General features: G+C 43.3%; 1 protein-coding gene across 2 annotated transcripts; it reads left to right on the forward strand.

The window, feature by feature from the left end:
* Nucleotides 1-1811: 1811 nt before the first annotated feature.
* Nucleotides 1812-14316, forward strand: LOC138769759 (galectin-4-like). Of its 2 annotated transcripts, XM_069948404.1 has the most exons (5): nt 1812-1894; nt 7171-7200; nt 7287-7378; nt 8449-8614; nt 13796-14316. In XM_069948404.1, the coding sequence occupies exons 1-5, from the start codon at nt 1838-1840 to the stop codon at nt 13937-13939; spliced, it is 489 nt and encodes a 162-aa protein (XP_069804505.1). In that variant the 5' UTR covers nt 1812-1837; the 3' UTR covers nt 13940-14316. The 2 variants fall into 2 exon arrangements, with proteins under 2 accessions (XP_069804505.1, XP_069804506.1); XM_069948405.1 differs by lacking the exon at nt 7171-7200 and having other exon boundaries at nt 1833-1894.
* The last annotated feature ends 5874 nt before the right edge of the window (nt 14317-20190 follow it).

Genomic DNA, 20190 nt, shown 5'->3' on the forward strand with positions numbered 1-20190 from the left:
GGGGGGAGGGGGCATCTGGGGGCATCTGGGGGCTGGATTCGGGTGTCCCTTCCTTCATACACTCTAAGGGTACATGCACACTGCGGAATGGCGAAGGATAACACTTTGTGCATTCCACAGCTGGCACCAACCGGCGGACTGATGCAGGCGCGCCTCTCCGTCCGTGTCATAGACTCCATTCTATGCACGGGCGGATTCCGCTCTCTGTCCAACGTATTCATTCTTTGGATGGACGACGGAATCCGCCCGTGCATAGAATGGAGTCTATGACACGGGTAGAGACATGCGCCCGCATCAGTCCGCCGGCGGGTGCCAGCTGCGGAAAGCACAAAGGGTTATCCTTCGCCATTCCGCAGTGTGCACGTACCCTAAATCTGTAAGTGTACCCAGAGGTACGCTCACAGAGTTTGTAGAATTTCACGCCATACCGTGGATCTCTTATTGGGACGGTACTGGCGGAAAAGACGTGTCTGGGGGGCAGCGTACGCTACGCTACCCCCAGATACATCATTGGAGGATGAGGATGATGAGGATGAATGGAGGAAAGAAGGATCCCCCCATTCATCCTCACTGGCTGTTTCGGTGTCGGAGGCAATAATAACGTATCCCTCTGACGCCGAAAACACCCTGGGGGTCATCTTTATACGGGGATTAGTATATGGGGTATGTAAATGTGGAGTGGTGTAGTGTCAAACTTTATTCAATGTAGTGTAGTGTGGTGTAATGTAGTGTTTTTTACGTGTTTTTTTTACAGTAAGTATAAAAAAAAAAAACTACGGCAAAAATGGTGTTGCTGATAAATGCCGCACTTATGTGCGGCACTTATCAGCAGACCGTGGCAGTAGGATATAGAAAAAAAACACCCTACGCCAAAAAGGAGGAGTTGCTGATTAGCAGCGCACTTTCGTGCGATGCTGATCAACACTCAGCGGCGATAGGGTGCGGAAAAAAGAAAAAAAAATTTTTGAAAAACAAAAAAAAAACTTTTATTACATACTGAACATCCCTGTAGCTGCTGATAAGTGTATTACACATATCAGCCGCTAGAGGGCAGCAGAGCGGAAAATCCCGAAAACCCGACGCTGGAGCCGAAAATAGCCGAACGTGACGTCACGGAAGAAGCCGAAGACCCGAACGACAACACGAGGACGCCGCAAACCCGGAAGACGCCGATCAGGAGCCCGGGACAGGTGAGTAATGTACGAATACCTGCTCTGGACCCCTCAGCTACCTAGCTGAGAGTTCCGGAGCAGGTATTTATAACTTTTGGGGACTTTGATCGCCGTGAACGGCCGTCCGATAGGCCGATCGGGCCGGTGGCACCTGGCCACCATTACTTTTTACAGTAATGGCGGTCGGTGCCGTCCTCGGACAGCACCGACCGCCATTTTTTCCGGGTCATCGGGTTACCGATGACCCGGAAATGTTCCGATCGCCGCTATTGGCTGATCTGAACTGATAAGCCAGTAGCGGCGATCGTCGGCATGGGGGGGGTTAACAACCCCCCATGCCGACAGGGAGAGATGGCCTGCAGTGTATTTCTGCAGGCCATCTCTCCCGATCGCATGCGGCCGGTCCGCGGCGCCCTCTTAAAGGACCCGCGTACCGGTACGTCATGGGTCCTTAAGTGACAGTGATCCATGACGTGCCGGTACGTCATGGGTCCTTAAGAGGTTAATGAATCTAGCCAATATGTTTACTTAAAAGAAAATCAACCTTGGCATGAGAAACTAACATTTCATTTAAATCACATGATTAAGACAAAGAAGGGATTACATGTGACTTCTATATATAGTTATGCTCTTCTAACATCAGCTTCAACGGTAACAGGTTGAAGATGCTTCCAGCTTATCCCTATGCTCCCGGTCTTCCTTCCAACTTGGGAGAGATACTTGTAAGTAAAACTATTTATTTTTATTTATTTGTATATGAAGCTTGTATTACTGACTATACTTAAAGTCAATCTGTTAGCTGCTAACACTATTTGGGCACAGCCCTATGACTTTCTGTAGACAAGCACTGATCTCCTAGATCGATGCTCACTTACTGAGGCCATACACTGCCCAATAATGATGTCTATGCAGCCTTTGTGAAAAATATAAACTCCTACATACCTCTCCATGCTCCCTGCTGCAAGCTTCGTCCCTCTCCTGGCACTGTGTGAAGTCACAGGCTGCTCAGCCAATTACCGAGACAGTGCCAAAGGTACGAAGCGGCCAAAGCTAGCAGGACGTCAGGGAGCATGTACAGGTATGTAGGTGTTAAGTTTTTTTTTTTTTTACACATTTATCAGCCGTCAGCTGCACATCACGATTACACGTAGCGATGAGTGCCGACGCCCGATGATTGTAGGTCTGGACTGATGATTGGTTCATTAGCTGTTCGTCTCTATTACATGGAGCGGCAACCGGCCAAATCGGCCTGATTCAGCCGATTATCGCTCCGTGTAATATAGCCCTTAGTGTTCAGCCAAGGACGCATATGGTACCTCTGATATGTCTGTCTGTGCTGCCAAAACAGAGAAAATGGGGGAGATTTATCAAACATGGTGTAAGGTGAAACTTGCTCAGTTGCCCCTAGCAACCAATCAGATTCCACCTTTGATTCTGTGAGTAATGAAAAGTGGAATCTGATTGGTTGCTAGGGGCAACTGAGCCAGTTTCACCTTACACCATGTATGATAAATCTCCCCCTATGTTTTTATTTTTCTGTGTAAAGTGCAGAGAGCAAGCTGGAATGCCTCCTCAGACTACATCCACACGTCCGTTGTTCTGTCCGCAATTATGGGCACGCAATTGCGGACAGAACATAGAATCAATGGTATTCAAAGGCCTCGTTCAAACGTCTTTACGTGTGTACGGGGCCGCTATCCGTGCCACAAAAAAAAAAGGATATGTTGTATTGCGGACCGCATTTTGCGGCAAGGACCGCTACCCTAATGAAGCGGCAGTGTAGATGCACATTCGTAGTGCGGGCCGCGGTCAGGGCCGCGGTCATGTGTGAATGTAGCCTCACTCCCTCTCCCATTCCTATCCCTGCTTGATTGACATCAGCTGGAAACTAAGCCTAAGCAGACACAGGCATAAGAGGGGACGTGAAGAGACAATATGGCCCTCAATAATATATTGAGTTGGAAAAACCTCCTGGATCCTTGGCATTAGAAAATAAAATGCAGTGATGAAAATGCAAGGAAAGACCACTTAATTCATATAGCGATTTATTCCTCACACCTCATGCTTTGCTAGCCCCCCTGGCTGCAGTGTCTTATCCTGTTGATGCCCATACAGTAAAGTTATTGAAACCTTAACCCTTTGAGGACACAGCCCAAAATGATCCAGTGGACCGCGCCAATTTTCCTTTTTGTGCCTTTGTTCCCCCTCCCCTCTTTGATCCTCATGTCAGGTCCTCATGGCAATCAAAACCAGGAGTGGATTGAAAACACAGAAAGGCTCTGTTCACATAATGTTGTATTTGAGTGGATGGCCGTCATTTAATGGCAAATATTTGCTGTTATTTTAAAACAACGGCTTTTGTATTGAAATAATGGAAGTTATTTACCGTTATATGGCGGCCATCCACTCAATTACACCATTGTGTGAACAGAGCCTTTCTGTGTTTTCAATCCACTCCTGGTTTTGGTTGCTATGAGGACCTGACATGAGGACCAAATACTGCCTGAAATATACTGTGTGTGAACCCAGCCTAACACAGATTTTCTAATGTTTTATTTTTTATGAAATCCTTTTTTTTGCATTTAATTAGTAATAAAATGGTCCTATTGTGACTCCTATAACGGTTTTAGTTTTTCACCTACATGGCTGTATAAGGTGTCATTTTTATATGTTTTATTTATACTATGGGATAGGGGGGTAATTTTAACTTTTATAAGTGGGCGGGGCTTAAGGGTATTTTGAAAAACATTTTTACATTTTTTTTTTTTACACACTTTAAGTTTTACATGCAACCATTAGATTGCATACACTGATCATTGCTATGCCATAGGCATAGCATTGATCAGTGTAATAGGCGCTCTGCTCATTGAGCCTGCCTGTGGCAGACTCAATGTGCAGAGCGCCAATCGAACCGCAAGGAGGAAGGGCCGACACAGCGATCGGGACGCCGATCGGTAAGTGACAGGAGCTGCTCCTGTACGTCCTAGGTCATCTAGGGCTTAAAGGGGTTCTCAGAGAATACTCCACAGGATAAGGGACAAGTAAGAGATCGGGGGGGGGGTGGAGGGGGGGGGGTCTGACATCTGTGCCCTCCCCTCAACGATCTCCAGAGTGGCTCCTGGCTCTTTTATTTTGAATACAGCCGGGGGTGGGCATGAGACCCATGGCTCTGTTCATTCTTTATGGAGCCGCCAAAGAGAGACAACTGCAGCACTCAGCTCTTTCCAGCAGGTTGGGTGTGTTCTTCTTGCTATTGTTTTATCTCTACTGTTCTTAAATTAATTAAAGAAAAAAAAACATATTCCTACACACCTGCAACATCAGATTTGAAAAATAAGACTGACAAAGAGGCTAATACTGGTGGTGGGAAGAAGGGGTTAATAACCCAACATATATTAGGATTCCAGAGTGTCTGTCGGCCATATCTTCCTTCTTTTCTTCCCGCTTTCTAAAACTCAACATGGACAAAACAGAACTTATCATTTTTCCCCCATCCCACTCTACCCTGCCGTCTAATCTGACAATCACTATCAATGGCTGCACTCTGTCCCCTGTCCCCCAAGTCCGCTGCCTTGGGGTCACCTTTGATTTTGCCCTGTCTTTTAAATTCAGGCCCTGACCACCTCCTGCCGCTTTCACCTCAAAAACATTTCCAGAATCCGCTCTTTTCTCACCCCTGACTCCACCCAACTGCTGGTCCATGCTCTCATTATTTCCCGCTTGGACTATTGTAACATCCTCCTCTCTGGCCTTCCATCTAACTCCCTTGCTCCCCTCCAGTCTATCCTTAACTCTGCCGCCCGACTAATCCACTTTTCCTCTCGCTTTGCCTCTGCCTCTTCCCTCTGCCAATCCCTCCACTGGCTCCCCATTGTCCAACGTATTCACTTTAAATTATTGATCATAACGTACAAGGCCATCCACAACCTGTCCCCTCCGTACATCTCTGACCTGATATCCCGCTACCGTCCCTCACCCAACCTTTGATCCTCCAGTGACCTCCATCTGCGCTCCCCCCTTGTTCGTACCTCGCACAACTGCCTCTAAGACTTTGCCCGAGCCTCCCCCATACTCTGGAACTCACTACCTCGACACATCCGGCTCTCGTCCACCAACAAGTCCTTCAAAAGTAACCTAAAAACCCATCTCTTCAAACAAGGCTACAACTACAATAATTCTGCATCACCCTTGACTGGCTGCACTTTACCTCCTGTTTCTCTCCTATTACCTTATAGATTGTAAGCCCTCGGGGGCAGGGTCCTCTTTCCCATGAATCAGTCTGCCATCTGCCTTCATGTAATGTGTTTTGATCTTGTAATGTTCTTGTTTGTTACCCCTGTCGCCTGTATAGCGTTCTGGAATTAAGTGCGCTCTATAAATAACTAATAATAATAATAATAATAATAATAATAATAATAATAATAATAATATATACTCCCATTAGCTGCAGAGCACTACATAAGCCATAGCATTAACCCCCCTCACTTCAGCAATACGCATATATACAGCAGGTTCCCACTGCACATGCCCCGTGCAGTAGGAATGTAAATATACATTCCTGAACTGAAAGGGCTTTAAATGTGTGTAGGGCCACTCCAATGAGAGCAGTCCCACACACATCAGTGTCGCCAGCGCCGGAGGCAATGACAGCCTGTCGATAATCCCTGAAACTCCTTAAATTCCTTTAAGGGAGTCAGTGAAAGGATAAGCACCTGTCACTTACTGATCGGGCCCCAATGACTTGTACTGACAGGCAGATCAGGCTCTGTGTACAGATCGCAGATAGTACTGGTCTATTCTTTGCTATGGCACAGCATAGATCAGTATATGCAATCTAATGATTGCATATGTAAGTGTAAAAAAAAAAAAAAAAAGTGTTAAAATTAAAAAAATATTTAAAATAAACCCCCAATAAAAGTTTAAATTACTTCCTTGCTCATTACAGAAACGAAAATATGTAACAATAAATAAATAAACATATTATATATTGTAGCGTGCAGAATTTTCCAATTTATTTAAATATCTCAATATATTTCCTGCACGGTGAAAGGCATAAATTAAAAGAGTGGGGGGAAAAAATACCAGAATTTACTATAGCAGAAAAAAAATTTTAGTAAAAATTTTCTCTTACACCAATATTATAATAATAAAAACTAGAAATAAAAACAAAAAAATAAGCCCTCAACCAGCCCTGTAAGTGGAAAAATAAAAGCATTATAGATCTTTTTTCACCCACTGCTCCCTATGACCTAATCTCTTTCTCAGACTGCTCCCCATAGTATCCCCTCACAACAGTAGTCTTTCATCCAGACTGTTTCCAAGGCCTCTTATTTACAGACTGCTCCCCCTGGCCACTTTCTCTAGCAAACTGCTTTGTTTTACATTCCCTCTTCACAATGGTAAGAAAATCCCAAGATCATGTAAAATACTAAAATACCAGTTGTACCTCCATTCTAGGGAACATAAAGCATGTAATCACATGGGCAGGTAAAAAGGATTTATACAGAAGAGTCCATGCTGGCAGCGTGATTTGTAAATATATCTACATATATAAAGGGAGTAGCTGCAGTTTGGCGATTAATTATTGTGCGGAATATCGTTATTTCGTTCAAATTTGAGCGATAATCGTCCTGTGTAATTGCAGGCAACGATCGAAAAATAGTTTGTGTGTCGTTGATCGTTGATTTAGATCTGGCCCTAAAATAATCGTTATTTGTTCGCTAATTGTTTGCTGTAATTCCACATTCTTGCACCCAAGTTCCACATTCGTTCACTAATTGTTCAGTGTAATTGCACATTGTTCATTAATTTTCTGGGATCAGATGGAGTAAATGATCGTAATAACGATCACAACTAACGATTATTGTTCTGTGTAGTATGGTGAACAATTTCCGGTTAACGATAATAATAATAATAATAATAATAATAATAATAATAATAATAATAACATAACTCCATAATATGGGTTTCATATCTTTATTTATATTCGCATCCACAGGACGCAATCGAGAAGGTCATTTATACACCGGTAGGATTTCAACCTATTTTACTTGTGGGCTAAAACAAAGCTGGTTTCTTCCTATTTGTCATACTAAAGACTATTTCTTTTTACAGCCAGAGCCCTATGAAGCTCTTCTTAGAAGACCATCATTTAAAAAAACTGAAAATATTATTCTCGAGGGATACATCCCTGAGGGGGCACAGAGGTATGTTTCTTTTTGAATTGAGTTTGTATAGTGGATATGTAAGGTAGGGACCATATAATTTTGTATGCTCAGAGTTGGACTGGTCCACCAATGTTTTAACCACATCTCCAATGCTCTCCTGCCTCATCCCCCATGAAACTATTGCAGGGTGCCGTTCTTTTGTCATTGAAGCCTTTTTTTTTAAAAGTGTCTGCTGAGTTTGTTCACCTACTACACCCTGCTATAGGCAGAAGATAATAGGGATCACAAAAATGTCAGTGCATTAGAATACTTTACTGCAGTAAACTCTAGAAATGATCAGGCAATTGCTTGTACAAGTCCCTTAAGGGAACTAAAAATGTAACTAAGTTCAAGAAAAGTCCCCATAACAAATATTATGGGTTAGAGGTGTAGATTGTCAATTCTTATGTACATATATACACTGGTTTCAAGAATATATATATATATATATATATATATATATACACACACATATGCTGTATATATATATATATATATATATATATATATATATATATATATATATATACAGTGGTACCTTGGTTTAAGAGTAACTTGGTTTACGAGCATTTTGGTTTAAGAGCTTCCTGTACTGGGTGGGAGGGGGAGTAGAGGAAGGGCATGGTCTGCATAGTGGGGTCTACAGCCCTGTACTCTGACCCAGGAAGTCTCCCTCACCTTCCAAATCATAGCAGATCCACTTCAGGCTGGGGCTTACATCAGGGGACAGGACTGTGGAGGTAATCTCTCCATAGCTGTAACCCCTCTCTCCCCGGACAGAGAGCACTGCATGTATGTGCCCACATCTGCCCTGCTCATTCCTTCATGCTCCCTGCAGTCTCTGTCCGCCCTTGTGTTTCCCATCCTCTCCATTACTGTACAGTAACTTATAATATCACATATTCTGCTGTTTCTGAATGTTTGTTTCATTTTATTCCTGGAAAGCCTCTTTAATATTAGACAAGTTAATAAAGGCTCCATACCATAGATCAATATAAATTTAAGTGAATGCTCATCTTTTACATTGGACTGTGTCAAGATTAAAATTGATGTCTCTGTCGCCTTCCCAGGTTTAGAGTAAATCTTATGAACAGCATATCACAAGATATTCTATTTCATGCCAGTGTTCGTCTCAATGAAAAAAGGATTGTAAGGAATAGTAAGAAACATGGCAACTGGGGTAAGGAGGAATCTGATACGCCCAACATGCCATTCGAAGCTGGGCAAAACTTCACGGTAAAAATAATAATTGTTATTAAGACTTAAGAGGTTGTCGATAATAGACAAGAATAACTTCTTTTTTTTCCCCCTCAAAAATACAGGTAGCTCACAATCTAAATGTGCCTATCATCATAATAGCTGTATTATCAATACCAAAATGTTTCATAAGTTTATATACAGTCTATATGTATTTCAGGGGAATTTAACTTCATAATTTAACTTTGTCAGGGCCTCAGCATCGGAATGACCTATGTCAAGTGCTATGGCCTTTTAAACACAAGGAGGAAAAAACGAAAGCTTAAAATTGGCTCAGAGCTTAAAGGGTTAAAGACATGTTTTATTGATTTATGTTTTACATGACTCTGCACCTTGCCACAAATGGATGTGTCAGGAACAGCAGGTCTGCACAAGCCCTCTTCTGGCATGTCTACATATCGCTAGTGCTGCTGCATTCCAGGTTGCCAGGGCTGCAGCGCTACTGACACAAGCTGCTTCCCCAAATCCAACATCTTCTTTCATGTGAATATAAAGTTATAATATATATACTATGAATCCACTATTTTTTCTTTTGTCTAAGAGTACTCACAATGCAATTTATTATTGCATTGTAAAGTCCCTATTCCACGGAACGATTATTGGCCGTATTCGGCCGATATCGGCCGCTACGGACGATAATCGTCCCGTGCAATAGAGTGCAACAATCAGCCGACATCGTTCATGTCGGCTGATCGTTGCAGTCGCTTGTTTTTCAACATGTTGAAAAACAAGTGACTGATACAGCAACGATCTTCTGGTGTCGCTCTGTTGAATAGGAGCATCGGCAGCAGACGCTGCTATATCCTATGGGCTGCCCGGACGATCAGCGATCACCTGCTATTAGCGATATTGGGTTTAGCATTAGCAGTATTTTTTTTTTTTGTGTTTTTGCTTGCTCCTGCTTAGTGTGAATGGTGCTGTAGAAGAGCTGAACAATTTTTTTATTTTAATCTGTGTTACAGATGGGGGGAGTCAGGGCCGCTTTAACCAGAGGGCACATGGTGCACGTGCACAGGGCCCACTGGTTAAAGGGCCCCCCCCCGAGCAGGCCGGCCGTTGCTATGTGCGACCAATGCGGTCGCACAGAGCTCCGGCCACCAGCCTGTCAGGGGGGAGCGCCATGGATGGGTAATCTACTTACCCCTCCATGGCGCCCCCTGCAGGGCCCCCCCGGCGTTCGCCGCTGCCCCCGCCCGCCCGCTGCTGCTGCGGCGCTTCAGCGCTTCAGCAGCAGCGACACTGACAGAGAGAGAGCCATTGGCTCCCTCCCTGTCAGTCACTCTTGTGGCCGCACTTCCTGCGGTCACAAGAGGCCGCACTCTCCCTCTAGCGCCCGACGTCACTGGAGCGTCGGCGCGAGGGTAAGGGGAGTGCAGCCTCTTGTGACTGCAGGAAGTGCGGCCACAGGAGGGAAGAGAAGAGGAACGCGTGGACCTAGGTGAGTAAGTGTTTGTTTTTTTCAATGTTATATGGGAGGGGAAGCACATATACTATTGGGGAGCACAGGGAAGCTATATACTACAGGGAAGCACATATACTATTGGGGAGCACAGGGGGCTATATACTATGGGGGAGCACAGGGGGCTATATACTATGGGGGGCACAGGGGGCTATATACTATGGGGGAGGACAGGGGGCTATATACTATAGGGGAGGACAGGGGGCTATATACTACTGGGGAGCACAGGGGAGCTATATACTATGGGGGAGCACAAGGGGCTATATACTATGGGGGAGCACAGGGGGCTATATACTACTGGGGAGCACAGGGGGCTATATACTACTGGGGAGCACAGGGGGGCTATATACTATGGGGGGGCACAGGGGGCTATATACTATGGGGGAGGACAGGGGGCTATATACTATGGGGGGGCACAGGGGGCTATATACTATGGGGGAGGACAGGGGAGCTATATACTATAGGGGAGGACAGGGGGCTATATACTACTGGGGAGCACAGGGGAGCTATATACTATGGGGGAGCACAAGGGGCTATATACTATGGGGGAGCACAGGGGGCTATATACTACTGGGGAGCACAGGGGGCTATATACTACTGGGGAGCACAGGGGAGCTATATACTATGGGGGAGCACAGGGGGCTATATACTATGGGGGAGCACAGGGGTCTATATACTATTGGGGAGAGCACAGGGGGCTATATACTATTGGGGGGGAGCACAGGGGGGCTATATACTATTGGGGGAGAGCACAGGGGGGCTATATACTATTGTGGGAGAGCATAGGGGTCTATATACTATTGGAGAGCACAGGGGGGCTATATACTATTGTGGGAGAGCACAGGGGGGCTATATACTATTGTGGGAGAGCACAGGGGGGCTATATACTATTGTGGGAGAGCACAGGGGTCTATATACTATGGGGGAGAGCACAGGGGGGCTATATATTATGGAGAGCACAGGGGGGCTATATACTATTGGGGAGAGCACAGGGGGCTATATACTATTGAAGGAGCACAGGGGGGCTATATACTATTGGGGGAGAGCACAGGGGGGCTATATACTATTGGGGGAGAGCACAGGGGGGCTATATACTATTGTGGGAGAGCACAGGGGGGCTATATACTATTGTGGGAGAGCACAGGGGGCTATATACTACTGGGGAGAGTGCACAGGGGGGCTATATACTAATGGGGGAGCGCACAGGAGGGCTGTATATAACTGGAGGAGCACATGAGGGGCTATATACTACAGGGACACCTTAAAACTATGGAGGCACAGAGGGGTGTAACTATGTAGGGGTACAGAGGGGTGTAACTACTGTATAGGGGTACAAGGGACCTAACTACTGTATGTGTTGGAGCCTAAAATATTTGTCTGTCAGATTCTGGAGAGAAGATGCATAGCCAGGAGAAGACTTCAAGGTGGCCCAGGCTGGATGGAGAGAAAAAGAAAAGGTGACAGACTCTGATCGGAGAAGACGCCCCCGGTGAGTCACTGGATGTAACTGCACTCTGTTATAGGGTTGTAGTGTTAGGGGTCATGATGTGGCGGTATTATGTAATGGTATCATTGGTGATATCTTTGTTTTGTTTAGTGCAGTTTTTATGTAATATGTAATCACTTTATGGTGGAAAAAGTGTTATAAGGTAACTACTGTATGTATTGGGGCTCTTGATACAGTGTGGGGGAAAATTCAGTACATTATACAATGTGCCGAAAGGGAAGGGGGGGGGGCCCACTCTTGAGGGCTGTGCACTGGGCCCACCAATGTATTAAAACGGCTCTGGGGGGAGTGGCTGCCTCTACTTGGTCATGCACGCCACCCATCCCACCTTGGGGGTTATTTTGGCCAACATCAATTGGATCCTGCATACCCAGAGCATAGTCTTATTATTAGCCCAGGAAATGCCAGAGTTATTGTAGGTTCCATACCATATATGGGGCCACCTTACCATGGTGGGATGTTACACTTTATTCGGGTTTATGTCCTGCCATTAGCAGCGAACTGGTTCCATTTTTTTTTTTTAAATCTGTATACTGTTTGCATTTTTCAAACACCATATACCTTTTATGGACAAGTTCCACAAATGCGGACTGTTTAAGTGACTGTCCTATTTTTATGCAGAATGGACTTTCTGCAAATTTTAGGAACACAAACAAAGAAAACAAAAACAAAAAAACTGTTAAGGCTAGGTTCACACTGCGTTTTCAGCATCCGTTTAACGCATCCGTTTTTTGCAAAAAACGCATGAAAAACGGATTGCAAAAAACGGATTCATTTGTGTGCATCCGTTTTTCCATTGACTTCCATTATAAAAAAAAACGGATCCGTTTTTTTTTGGCGGACCAAAACGGACCAAAAAACGTTGCTGACCCTATTTTTCTGGACGTTAAAAAAAAACGGATCCGTTAAACGGATGCTGAAAACGCAGTGTGAACCTAGCCTAAGCGATAGGATCTACTGCATACTGTATAAATATTGACAGTATACAGATAGAAATATACAGTGATGTAAAGGCGGCCTTAGTGCTTTTATTCACTCCTAGCTGAAAAGGGATTCTATCAGCTGACAGCCGGGTTGCCAACTTGATTTTTTATTTTTATTTTGGACAACTGATCTAAAACTCACAAAGCTCATAGTCTGTTTACACTGAGCGATAATTTGCCCAATCAAACGATTCACAACTTCGAAGTAACGATATTTTTTTTATAACGATCAGCGTTTAGAAGGATATATCTTTTGAAAAAAACGTTATTGCGTTTAATACGAGCTGATTATCGCTCAAATGCGATTGTTATCTTGAAAATGCGAATAAGAACCTGTCACTGACTGATTGGGACCCCTGCAATATGGCTGCTGCATAGAGTCTGCTCTCAGGCAGCTTTTATGTACAGATCGCTGAGTGTACTGAACAATGCTATGCAATGGTACAGCATTGATCAGTATATGTAATCTGAGCATTGCATACTTTATAAGTCTCCCAAGACTTCCAATAAAAAAAGCTTTAAAACATATTTTTTAAAAAAAAGCCCCAATAAACGTTTAAATTACCTATTTTCCCATTAAACAAAAAAAGAAACATTTTTTATGTCATAGCATGCGTAATTGTCCGATCTATTAGCATATAACAATATTGTTCCCGCACGGAGAACAGCAAAAACGAAAAGAAAAAAAGGATTGCTGATTTTTTTAAATTATATATCAGAAGAAAATTAATAAAAATCAAATATTTTTTTTTCTTTTATACCAATATGATATCAGTAAAAACTAGAGATCATGGCGCAAAAAATCATGCCCTGTAGGGGGGAAAATAAAAGTGCTATGGCTTTTTGAAGGGGAGAAGGAACATTGTTTCAATTTGACCGGGACATCCGTGCATCAGTGACATTTGGCCTGAAGGGGTTAAATAGCAGAACCAGCAGTAAGAACAACCAAACAAGATTAACATTAGGGCTCATTTAAACATCAGCACTGCTACATCCCCATATCTGCTTTCCATGTTATTTCCTTCAGGCCTTCAGCTCCCTACACATGACTCCCATTTCCCAGCAGTTCCCTGCTCCTCCTTGTGGTCTCCTGTTTCATTTTTCCATTGGTGGTTCTGGTAGATTCTCCTTAGTTTTTAATGTCTTGACAATGTATAATATCTGTGATCCCCAGTAAGTAAAAATCTTTTCTATGTATTATTTACTACCAGATGGAAATCAGGAACGGAGAAAAAACTATTGAGGTGTATGGTGATTTAGAAAAACTCTTCGATTTTCACCATCGCGAGTTTATCAAACTGTATGATACAATCGAAGTTGTCGGAGATGTCAACTTGACCTGTATGGATTTCTAAATCCATGGAAAATCCAAAATTTGGTCCATAAGAATCCTTTACCAGATCTATCCTTGTCTACAAATATTAATACAATCCTAAGTCAATGATAGAATACATTATACATTACATTACACATTACACTTACATGTCATTCATGGAGGATCTTTTTTGCGGCTAATGTTTCCTTGGTTTACGCTTCCATAATGTAATGACAGGATCGGCTTCTCTCGCCCTCCTTATCCCATCAGTTATAGACGTCTCCAAAATTTAAATGTTCTTTATAGTGGAAATTTTTACTATTAATTATTTCTGATCTGCACTTTTATGGTAAACTCCAATGTCTTTCTATTCTGTGCTTCATAATCTCCTCCTATAAGCTATGACATGGATTGTATTTCACCCCACAATAAATGCATTGAATCCCATATACCGTCTCTGGTGCTTTTGACTACTGAGAAATGGTAACATGTAATGGGATCTCAGTCTTACCCAGTTAGTAAGTTTAGGAGCTCAGTACTGGTGCCATATAATGTATACCAATGAATGAATCATATGTATAGTGAGATCACTCTTATATTGTTGACTTTTGTACATTGCATTTTGGCAGGTTTGCTTGATAGTAAGAACTTTAGGGCGGTGCCTTGTCAGCTAAAGGGCCTCCTTTTATTGTTAGCCATTCCCTAATATACCTTAGATTTCCAGTCACAGTGCTTCTTACTGTGTCTGTGAAAGCCCACTTTAAGAACATTTATCACCTTATTTATCACTTCCCTATGTTAAAGTGACTCTTTACCCACAATCTGTCCCCCCCAAACCGCTTGTACCTTCAGATAGCTGCTTTTAATCCAAGATCTGTCCTGGGTTCCTTTCGGCAGATGATGCAATTATTGTCATAAAAAAACCCAACTTTTAAACTTGCAGCCCGTTGTCAAATTGGCCTGGGGTGTCTATGCCCTAGGACTGCGACGCCTTTCCCCCCCCCCCCCCCCCACCCGCCCTCTTCACCATTAGGAATGCCCCAGGCAACATTTCTCCTATTCACCTGTCTGAACACTGCACAGGTGCCTTAAAGTGTCACTGTTTCATTTTTTTGGCAGAAATCAATAGTCCAGGTGATTTTTTAGAAACTTTGTAATTGGGTTTATTAGACAAATATGCCATTATCTGCATTCAAAAAGACTTTCCCCAGGTACCCCTCCCTCCTCTCTCTCATTCACTGCTCATTATCAGGAAATCTCCACTAGTTTACATTAGTCTGTCTGTTCTATGAAGAGGGGAGGGGGGAGGAGGGAGATTAGTCAGCAGCAGAGAGCAGAGAACAAAGGATTACACAGCAGGGAGCCGCATGAAAGCCGGTATTCAGAGGTCAGAGAGGTCAGTGCAGTCTGTGAGAGGAGATAAATGGTTTGTAAATAGTGAGGTTCCGGCACTCCAAAACTCAGTTAAAAATCCAAAATTTATTAAATCATTTTAAAAGTCAGCTGAACAAGTCATGCTGCGTGGCATGGCGCAGCATGACTTGTTCAGCTGACTTTTAAAATGATTTAATAAATTTTGGATTTTTAACTGAGTTTTGAAGTGCTGGAACCTCACTATTTACAAACCATTTATCTGCCGACGGACAGCCACCGCCAGGAACCGTGCACCCTCCTGCATGTGCTGAGACCCTAACAGACATACCGGGAGGTGAGCTGATTTCCACTACTTATTTTTTGTGAGAGGAGATAGCTGGAGATGTAGCTGCAAATTAACTCTTTGTTGTCCTGTTTTGGTGCCTCATCTCCCTCCACCTCTCCCCTCTCCATAGACAATCATAAAGACAAGGGGGAGATCTTCAAACTGCTTTTTCATTATAAAAATGCATTTTTTGGCTAATAAACCCAATGGCAAAGTTTCTTAAAATCGTCTGTACTGTTAATTTCTGCAAAAAATTTAAACGACAGTGACACTTTAACGATTCAACAGGTGATGAATAAGAGAAATCCTGCCTGGAGCATTCCTTATGGTGAAGAGGGTAGGGAGGAGGGACGGAGAGGCATCATAATCCTAGGGCATAGACACTCTAGGCCACACCAATTTGACACAGGGCTGAAAGTTTAAAAGTTATTTTTAGGACAATAACTACAGAACCTGCCGAACGGATCCCAGGAAAGATTTTGGATTAAAAGCAAGTGGTACAAGTGGTTTAGGGGGGTCAGATTGGTGGAACAGAGTCGCTTTAAAACCTGCTACAAGCAATAAAACTAAGCTAAAATCCCATTGTAGTTAGTAACCTCAGGTAAGGCAAATGTGAGTCATGGTGAACATGGTGACTCACTGAGAACATGGCACTGTGCAGAGTTCTAAAAGGTTTTTGCCATTTTCACACCTTTAAATATGTTGTGTGAACAGCAGTAACAACAGTCAACCACTGGTCATAAAACGTTTCTTTTCGCTCACATATTGTCCCTTACAAGCCAAATAGATACCACAATTACAGCAGGGTAGGAAGATCTGGTCAAATCAAGCTGTTTGTTTTATAGAAACCACTCAAAAGTGAAATGTTTCGGCAGTGGTGTCTCTTCAAGGCTCTATTGAAAAAGGCACCATTTTAAAATGTTGCACTTTGTTATGGTGGTATCTATACGACTTGTTGTCTTGGATTGGTGCAACAGTAGATCAATTGTTTGGTGAATGGTGTCTGGTGCTGGATTGCCTACACAAAACATTAAATGTCCCTTACCACAATAAAACAACAAGCTGGGTAACTACTGAACAAGTTCCTCTTATGCTGCGTTTAAACGGAATGATTATCGGGCGAATTTTCGCGATAACGATCAAATTCGAACGATAATCGTACGTGTAAACGCGGCTAACGATCGAAAAATCGTTCATTTTGATCTTTTAACATGTTCATAAATTGTCGTTCGTCGTTCGCAAAAAACTCGCCGATCGTTCCGTGTAAACAGTCGTTCACTAATTTTACCTATGTGTGAGATAGGCTTAAGCGATCGCAAAACGATCGCAAAATGAATTTTCTGTACGATATATTGTTCCATCTAAACGCTGATCGTTATAAAGAAAAAAACTTTACTTTGAAATCGTTAATCGTACGATCGGGCCAATTATCGCTCCGTGTAAACGTAGCATTAGGGTCCATTTACACAGAAAGATTATCTGGCAGATTATCTGCCAAAGATTCGAAGCCAAGGCCAGGAATGGATTTGAAAAGAGGAGAAATCTCAGGCTTTCCTTTATGACCTGTTCTCTGTTTATAGTCTGTTTTTTGGCTTTAAATCTTTGGCAGATAATCTTTAATAATAATGCTTTTATTTGTATAGCGCACACAGATTCCGCAGCACTTTATATAGTTTTTGCCAATTATTGCTCCCTGTCCCCAGTAGGGCTCACAATCTAAATTCACCTATCTGTATGTTTTTGGGTGTGGGAGGAAACCGAAGTACCCGGAGGAAACACACAAAAACGGAGAGAACATACAAACTCTTTGCAGATGTCCTTGGTTGGATTTGATCCCAGGACTCCAGCGCTGCAAGGCTACAGACTAACAACTGAGCCATCTTCCTGTGTAAATAGATTCTAAGTAGAGAAAATGTACACTAACTCTATTTGGGTTTTGCTAGAGAGGGCCTTGCTCTCTAAGGGCAGTATTACACATCCCAATGACCGGTATAGGCAAACACCAATCTGCTAGAGGGGGCACAGTGCACACCTTACATAAAGAGAGAGCACAGTGCACACCTTACATATAGAGAGAGCTCAGTGCGCACCTTATATATAGAGAGAGCTCAGTGCACACCTTACATATAGAGAGAGCACAGTGCACACCTTACATATAGAGAGAGCACAGTGCACACTTTACATATAGAGAGAGCACAGTGCGCACTTTATATATAGAGAGATCACAGTGCGCACCTCACATATAGAGAGAGCACAGTGTACACCTTATATATAATAAAAAAAAACTAGACTTCCCCTTTAATGGAAGTGTGGTGTCCTACCCCTGGTGTTTCTTTCTCTTCTATGCACCTGTCAAAAAGTTCTCACTTAAGTTAACGGGTGGATGAGGTATTTTCAGTTTTCCGACTAGGTGTCAGTATTTCCTATGTATTCATATGTATTGAACAGCCGAAGGTTGAAGTCATTGGTTAAGGATTTTATACCATGTTTTATATGCTGACCATTAGGAGGTACTCTACTCTTCTCTACCTATCCTCTTTCTTCCAAAAACACCACCACTTTGATGATGCAGTGTTGAGCACCAACAAGGGAGAGTAGTCACCAACGAACCCACACCAGGAACACATCTCAAAAGTGCATGGCAGTATCCTGAAAAGGTAGGATCTGGCCTCAGTAGGACAAAGCAACCAGTATACAAAAGGTCTACATATCCTCCTGCGCAGTGCAGGTAACTGGGAAGACTCGGACACCTAGCTACACCCAGATAACCACGTCTGGGGCTCGTACTTCCCTACTGGGATGGGTTCTATGCTACCAGAGGGTAGAAAGTTGTAAGACAGTGTCCAAACATGAGTACGAGTAACATTTCACTACTAAAAGATATCTATCAAGGTTCCCACAGAATATAAGGCTACACAGGGTTAGGGCTCCTCTGGCAAACTCCTCTCCTTTACTCTTTTCTCCACAAGCACTACTGTAATTACCATTGAGCGAGCACTGACATGACAGGTCGACGCTCCCTTGCTGTGAAGACCTCAAGCAGTGTAATAGAAGCTTTATACACTCTTCAATCTCAGCCTTATGTCTGAGATCAGGAACCACAAATTGTGTATTCATGTATCCTTTCTTTTCGACCTCGACTACCCAATCCCGCCACAAAATTGGTAACAGCAGGGAGCTGTTGAACATTGCATGTGGACGTAGTTTCAGGTGTACAAAATGCTCGCAACATACATTTGTCCCCCCTCGACTCAAAAGGGAAACTTCCCGGATGGCCAGACAGAGGAAGTGGAGAGTCCAGTAGTGAAACAGATACGATCTCTGGATCACCATAATCTCCTGGGTCAAAAATGTCACCCTTACTTGAGCTGGGGATGCAATAGGGGGTTTAACCCCCATCTAAATTATTACTGGAATGCATGCAATAACTACACATACAGTAACCCTATGGGAAGAAACATCCCTTAACCTTACAACCCCTAAATAATCTTTACTCTTACATAAAAAGAAAAAAAAAATGACACTAAAATATCAACAGTGATAAATACTCAGTTTCTTTTGTGTATAACTAATAAAAACTCTTTTTCTGTTTATCTCATCACATATCATTATAGCATCTGATATTGTGGAACGTTATACTTATGACAGCCCAGCTGATACTGTAATAGCTTCAGGGCACTAGGTGATTGCTTTAACATATGACTCATAGCTCACAGGCATTATCCAATGAGAAGTGTTCATACTTAACACTATAGTAGCTGAACACGATCGCTGTATACCAGTGCTGAACAGCATAAATGGTAAAATGATGCATCTAGCCGCCCTAATGTGCTTTACAAAATAGCCATCATATTCAGAGGTTTAGAAACTAATAAAACACTGATATATATTTCAGTTTCCCTCTATCATAGGAGATGGGCGACATCACTGTCATGCACCTGAGATCGTTTATTGAATAAAAGTGACCAACAAAACACAGTTATCACTGAACTCAAGGAGAACAGTGAAAAAAAATTCCAATGAAGTACTCAATCAAGAGTCTCCACTGACGCCCCCCAAAATTTAAATATGCAAAACAGGAGTCCGTGGAGCCTCGGTTGCGAGTCTCTAAACACGGGATAGCCAGATATCTCTAGCCTGTTGCCACGGGGTGCCTCCATGATAGGGAGAGCACCACACCACCCTGATAGATAGCCCCCTAAGTCCCACTCGGTTGCGAGTATTGGAACATAAATAGGGAAACACCAGGATGGCCCCTTTTTGTCAATGTCTAACTCAAGGTGCGAGTATTGCGATCATGACAAGGGCTTGCCGAGGCAGGCTATCATCCACAGACAGCCGTTTCGGGGTTTTTGCCCCTCGTCAGTGTGGAGTAGGATTAGTGTGCCTTGGCAAGCCCTTGTCATGATCGCAATACTCGCACCTTGACATTGACAAAAAGGGGCCACCCTGGTGTTTCCCTATTTATGTTCCAATACTCGCAACCGAGTGGGACTTAAGGGGCTATCTATCAGGGTGGTGTGGTGCTCTCCCTATCATGGAGGCACCCCGTGGCAACAGGCTAGAGATATCTGGCTATCCCGTGTTTTGAG

This window comes from Dendropsophus ebraccatus, chromosome 12 (genome assembly GCF_027789765.1).
Source record: "Dendropsophus ebraccatus isolate aDenEbr1 chromosome 12, aDenEbr1.pat, whole genome shotgun sequence".
Lineage (NCBI taxonomy): Eukaryota > Metazoa > Chordata > Amphibia > Anura > Hylidae > Dendropsophus > Dendropsophus ebraccatus.